We start from the raw sequence: 5651 nt of genomic DNA, 5'->3' as shown, positions 1-5651 counted from the left end.
ACATATCTTAACGGTTACATTCAAGATATATTTTAGTTACTTATTTTGATATGGTGTTTTCGCTGTCATGAGTATTTTTAAGTTACATATCCTGTCTTTGTGTTGACTTCTCTGTAATAAATTCCTAAAAGCAATGAATCATCCCGTTTCCGATTAATGGCTTCCTCGTGTCTACTGCGCTTGTTCAGGCAGACACGAAGCTATGATGGAAAAAAGTTTGACTGTTCCATCGTTAATAGACAAGTGATCCGTAATGCCGAAAGTACACAGAAAACAAGGTGACTCAATCACTTGTCACCTTTCGTAGTCACTGTGTCAACTCTTCCACAAATAGCAAGAGTGGTCATCATCGGCCAGCTGTCGACTCCACTGAAAAGTTAAGGAGGCTCAAAATGATGTTTCATAGGTGACAGTGGGAAGATCCTTTTTCATTTCATTCTATCCGCATTTCAAATACATGAAATTTGGTACATTCTAAAATTAACATCAGCTCAGCTCGTACGGGATAAATTTGAACTGTCAATTCACCAGCTTGATAGCTCAGTTGGTATAGCATGTGTTTGGTTTTAGTTCAGGGCAGCCTGGATTTTTTTGGGTTTCTTTTGCAACTGCTTAAGTTAAGTTGCTCAAACAATTTCGATGATCTTTCTAACCTTTATTCCTTTGATTTTTAATTTTCGCCGATGAGTGACTCCGAGATGTATGCAAGCACTACGAGCAAGGAAACATGCGCAAAAAACGGAGGGAATAAACACAACACAAAGCTTGCATTTGGAACGAAAAGTTTCACTATTTTCAGCCAGAAAGGTATAAAATTTCAAATGAAACTGGTTACATGACTAAAACTCCTTTCGTGGCTGGAAGACCCTCAAGGGGCTTCTGTCTGTCAATACCAATGAATTAACGGTATCTCAATGACAACAAAACAGTCCATTTTAGCCCTTATAATGTACATGCAAAAATTTCATGCAAAATTTTCAACTAATAGACCAATTCGGCTAACTCAATGTTGTACCCAATTCAAATCCTCTGGGAATAAAACGTTTTGTTCCAAGAATTTCCATATCATTTAAATGTGAATGCTTCATTGTCATGCAAATTCAACACACAAAGAATCTTAACCCCGAGAGATTTGAATTGGGTACAACATTGAGTTAGCCGAATTGGTCTATCCCAAACAGAGTGCAGAAAAGTGAAATGAGTGCATTAATTAAAGGTGAAATTTTTACAGGTATCACTTGAACTACTTGCAGAATAAGACATCACGTCTCGAGTATCACATTCGACGCATGTATAGAAAGTGTAAAAATAAAATAACAATGTTTAAGAATCTTGAAATATATTTCGCTCTTCGAACCCCATCAGTCAAAAAGAAGCTCATGTAAGACGCATTAAAAAGGTGTGATCGACAGAGTGTGACTTATGAGATAAAATGTGCGAAGTGTGGCGATATCTATATCGGAGAAACGTCAAGGAGTGCATACACAAGAGGCAAAGAACACATGAAGTCACTAGCCAAAAGAGAAGAGCGGTTAGTTTTGTGGAAGCATGATAAAGAGAAACACAACAGTAGAACGCAGAAATTCGAGATGAACTTTATCGGGTCTTACTCCAACGACGTCATGCTGAGGCAAATATCTGAGGGTGTTCGGATAGACAAAGTACCAGAAAGTTCATTGATGAACTGTAAGAGCGAGTGGAATTGTTTCTGCGTCCCCCGCGCGATAGTGGCGCAAGACCGCGTAAAATAAGTTACCCCATAAAAATATAATAAAAAGGTTGACACTGGCTAAAATATTGTGTTGGACGTTTCGGCAACTGCTGTTGCCTTCCTCAGCAGGGATGAAAAATGCAAAAATCTAACGGCGTCCTGATGGTACACGATGCGTATTAATATAAAGTCGCACTTCAAAAGAATATTTTAAAAATAAAATAGATAATAAAAACGAAGGTCAACACGCGGATGAATTCCACTCACACCTCAATTCTATCAACACTAACATCAAATTTACCATCGAGATAGAATCAGAAGGTTCTATTGCCTTTCTTGACACAAAAACAACCAGACAAGACGATGGCTCGATCACCGTGTCTGTATACAGAAAAGCTACCCACACCGACCGCTACCTTGACTTCAAATCTCATCACCACCCCCAACATAAATACTCGGTCATACGCACCCTCATGGATCGCGCAAAGAATATCCCATCCACCGAAGAGGAAGCTGTGGCAATGGTCGGCAACGAAACAGACAACAAGAAGTGAATGATTCCGACCAGCGCGGTATGGTTGTTTTGCCCTATGCAAAAGGATTCTCCGAGAAAATTGCGAGGGTTCTTCGAGGTTTCAGCATCAAGGTCACTCATAAACCTATTCGGACAATCTCAAATATACTTAAAAAACCAAAGGACAAAATCGAGAGGGAGGCCTCTAGAGGAATCGTATATAAGATCAAATGCAAAGATTGTGATTGTGTTTACATCGGTCAGACATCGCGCGCGCTTAAAACACGCGTCAAAGAGCACTCAAAGGCCATAGCAACATTAGATGAAAACTCTTTGTTGGCCAAACACCACATGCGCTACAATCACCAAATAGACTTGATGAACGTCGAAATTGTTGACAGATCATCGGCATGGCGACAAAGACTTATTCTTGAGGCTTGGCATTCCTTACGAGATACGAACGCTATAAACGAGCATATAGCACTTCCAAACGTTAACAATAACATAAAGAATTTGTAGAAATATTTTAGAGTGCTCTGGAGACCTTCGTTTTTATTGTCTATTTTATTTTTAAAATATTCTTTTGAAGTGCGACTTTATATTAATACGCATCGTGTACCATCAGGACGCCGTTAGATTTTTGCAATTTTCATCCCTGCTGAGGAAGGCAACAGCAGTTGCCGAAACGTCCAACACAATATTTTAGCCAATGTCAACCTTTTTATTATATTTTTAAAATGCCTGGCTACACACCAAACATTTTTAAGTTACCCCATGTTGGCTTACATGACATCTGGGAACACACAAACCTTTTTTAATGCGTCTTACACGAGGTTCTTTTTGACTAATGGGGTTCGAAGAGCGAAATATATTTCAAGATTCTTAAACATTTTTATTTTATTTTTACACTTTCTATACGTGCGTCGAATGTGATCCTCGAGACGTGATGTCTTATTCTGCAAGTAGTTCAAGTTATTCAAACGCATTCGTAGCCTCGGCAATTACTATTTCTTTAAGTTTTACAGGTATGTCCTTAATTTAATAAGTAATCGCATGATTTTTCTCTTGCAATTTGGAATAAATAACCACTTGTAAATTTTTTAAAATGCAAACTGCACTTCGTTTGTCTAGAAAAAATTACAAGTGCTTATCTATTCCAAATTGCACTATAAATCATGGGATTACCTACACAAACCATCCATGCATTCACCCTTTTTTTTCCAGGAAGACAAATTGTCGAGGATGGATTTTAGGACGGGGAATTTTGTATGGGCCTCGTTGTTTGCAGTGATAGCATTTTTGGCTGCTGGTGGAAATACGCTGACCATAATCATATTTCACGAGAAGAAATTACGCAAACGGCCTCATTTTCTCCTTATAAGCTTGGCGGTAGCAGATCTGCTAGTTGGACTGGTCGCAGTTCCGCTTTATATCACAGCTAAGTATCTAGACAATGTCAATTATCTTTTACCTGAAATCTATCAGAGATTCGATATGTTTGCTGGATTTACTTCTATCTTTACCCTTGCTGTGATTGCATTGGAAAGAATGTACGCCATTGGTTGGCCGTTTCGTCACAGAGTTCTGCAAACCCAAGCGTATGCCATTGCTATAGCAACTCCGTGGATAATGGCGTTTACTGTGACCACAACTGCACATATCTTGCACAATCGTGAATCCGGCGCAGTCTTTATAGCCATATTCCTATCAACACCCGTCGTCATAACTGGTGTAGCTTACCTTGTCCTTTGGAAGAAAGAAAAGTCTCGAAAACTGCGCCATCAAGTTCAGGAGATAAAAACATTAAAGTTGACAAAGACGGTGGTGTTGATAACAGCAGTGTTTGTGCTAACTTGGCTTCCCTTTCAGGTTTTAAACTCGGTTTCGAATCTTTGCATTTCATGCCAGAAATTTTCGAATTCCCTCGTTGTAGTGAGTGTGATCAAGTTGCTCCAGTATGGAAATTCGGTAATAAACATTGTCATTTATCCTTTCAGAGATGAGGAATATAGAAAATCTCTTTTCAAAATGCTGTCTATTTTTAAATTCTCATGTCGAAATAAGCTCATTCGTTTATCGCCGGCAAACATGGGAATTTCTGTTATTTCTGTGGTGTCTTATTCTATCGATACGCAACTAAGTTTTGATAATTTCCAGGAAAACACAAGACTCTAAATAAGCACAAATTTAACAGACGAGTACTGAACATATACCACACCTTATGCATCAAGACTTCCTAGATCCTGCTTCAGTAATCTTTTATGAGAACCAAGTTGCTCCAGTATGGAAATTCGGTACTAAATACTGTCGTTTATCCTATCAGAAATGAGAATATCCAAAATGCTCTCTGTTTTTAAGTGCTCGTGTCAAAATCAGCGGTTTCGTTTAGCATTATCGCCTGCAAACACGGGAATTTAGGGAATTTAAGGTTGAGCACTACGGTTGAATGACTACGGTTGGACTAGCAGGAGAGGTCTGGTTCTTGTCGATGGTGGATTGGATCGAGTACGAACCGTTTGGCGCGAAAAAATAATTTCTAACAATAAGCAAATAAACAATTAAAAACATTCGAAATTTTCAACCTATTTCATGTTGAAGCATATGCAGCGATCTACTACAAAGCTATCGGTTTACTTAAGAACTTCCACCGTGGATATCCATGCTTTCGCTCCCGCACAGCCTCGTAAACTCTGAAAATAGAAAGAAAAAAAAAAGAAATCAGTGTCACTTCTTTAAGAAACAAACGAAGCTTACTGGAAAACTCAGAAAATAAATCGAAAAGAAAAGGAAATGTGTTATTTCTTTGAGTAACATACGAAATTCTCACCTTTGAAGTCACACGTTGTAGATCCTTGACTACGACGAGAAAAGCTGTCAAAACTTACCGTAGTGAAACACGACGGTTAGGAAAACACCATCCCATACCTTTTACGTAGGCACAAAAAAGATTAACTCAGATCCCGCGTACTCGTCCAACCGTAGCCGTTAACCATAGTCTTAAATCTTAAATTCCCTTTTATCTTATTTCTGTGGTGTCCAATTCCATCGAAACGCAAGTAACTTTGGCAATTTTCGCGAAAATGCAAGACTTTAAATCAGCTCAAAGTTAAAATAGCGAGCCGACGATAACCATGAAAATACATGTAGTATGTGATGCCTGGTGTATCGAGAATTCCTGCTTCTATCTTTGTTGGAGCTTTAGTGTGACACATTTAATTTCGTTTTCTGCTTAAGAAACTCAAAGCCCCAGCATGTTCTACGCGGTGGCAAATGACGCAAATAAAATGCAACTGAAAAGTGAAAATGCTGGATACAGCCTTTTGGAAATGTTATGAATGAGATATTTACTGTAATCTAGCCACAGGTAACCCAGGCTCACTGTGTGTAGGTAAATATAGAGAACATATGAGGCAAAGTTTAGGTCTG

General features: G+C 38.7%; 1 protein-coding gene across 2 annotated transcripts in view; it reads left to right on the top strand.

Annotated features, from left to right (window-relative positions):
• Positions 1-4611, top strand: part of LOC137979815 (adenosine receptor A1-like) — a 4972-nt gene extending 361 nt beyond the window's left edge. Inside the window, exons 1-2 of one of the 2 annotated variants that reach the window (XM_068827155.1) lie at positions 702-807; positions 3450-4611. In XM_068827155.1, the coding sequence (XP_068683256.1) occupies positions 703-807; positions 3450-4400 (1056 nt within the window). In that variant the 5' untranslated portion in view covers position 702 and the 3' untranslated portion in view covers positions 4401-4611. Of the gene's footprint in view, positions 1-701; positions 808-3449 lie in introns of those variants that run through there. The other variant, XM_068827161.1, reaches the window with a different exon arrangement.
• The last annotated feature ends 1040 nt before the right edge of the window (positions 4612-5651 follow it).

This window comes from Montipora foliosa, chromosome 1 (assembly GCF_036669935.1).
Source record: "Montipora foliosa isolate CH-2021 chromosome 1, ASM3666993v2, whole genome shotgun sequence".
Taxonomy (NCBI): Eukaryota; Metazoa; Cnidaria; class Anthozoa; order Scleractinia; family Acroporidae; genus Montipora; species Montipora foliosa.
Note: the sequence above shows the minus strand (reverse complement) of the source record. Positions and strands in the feature narration are given on the sequence as shown.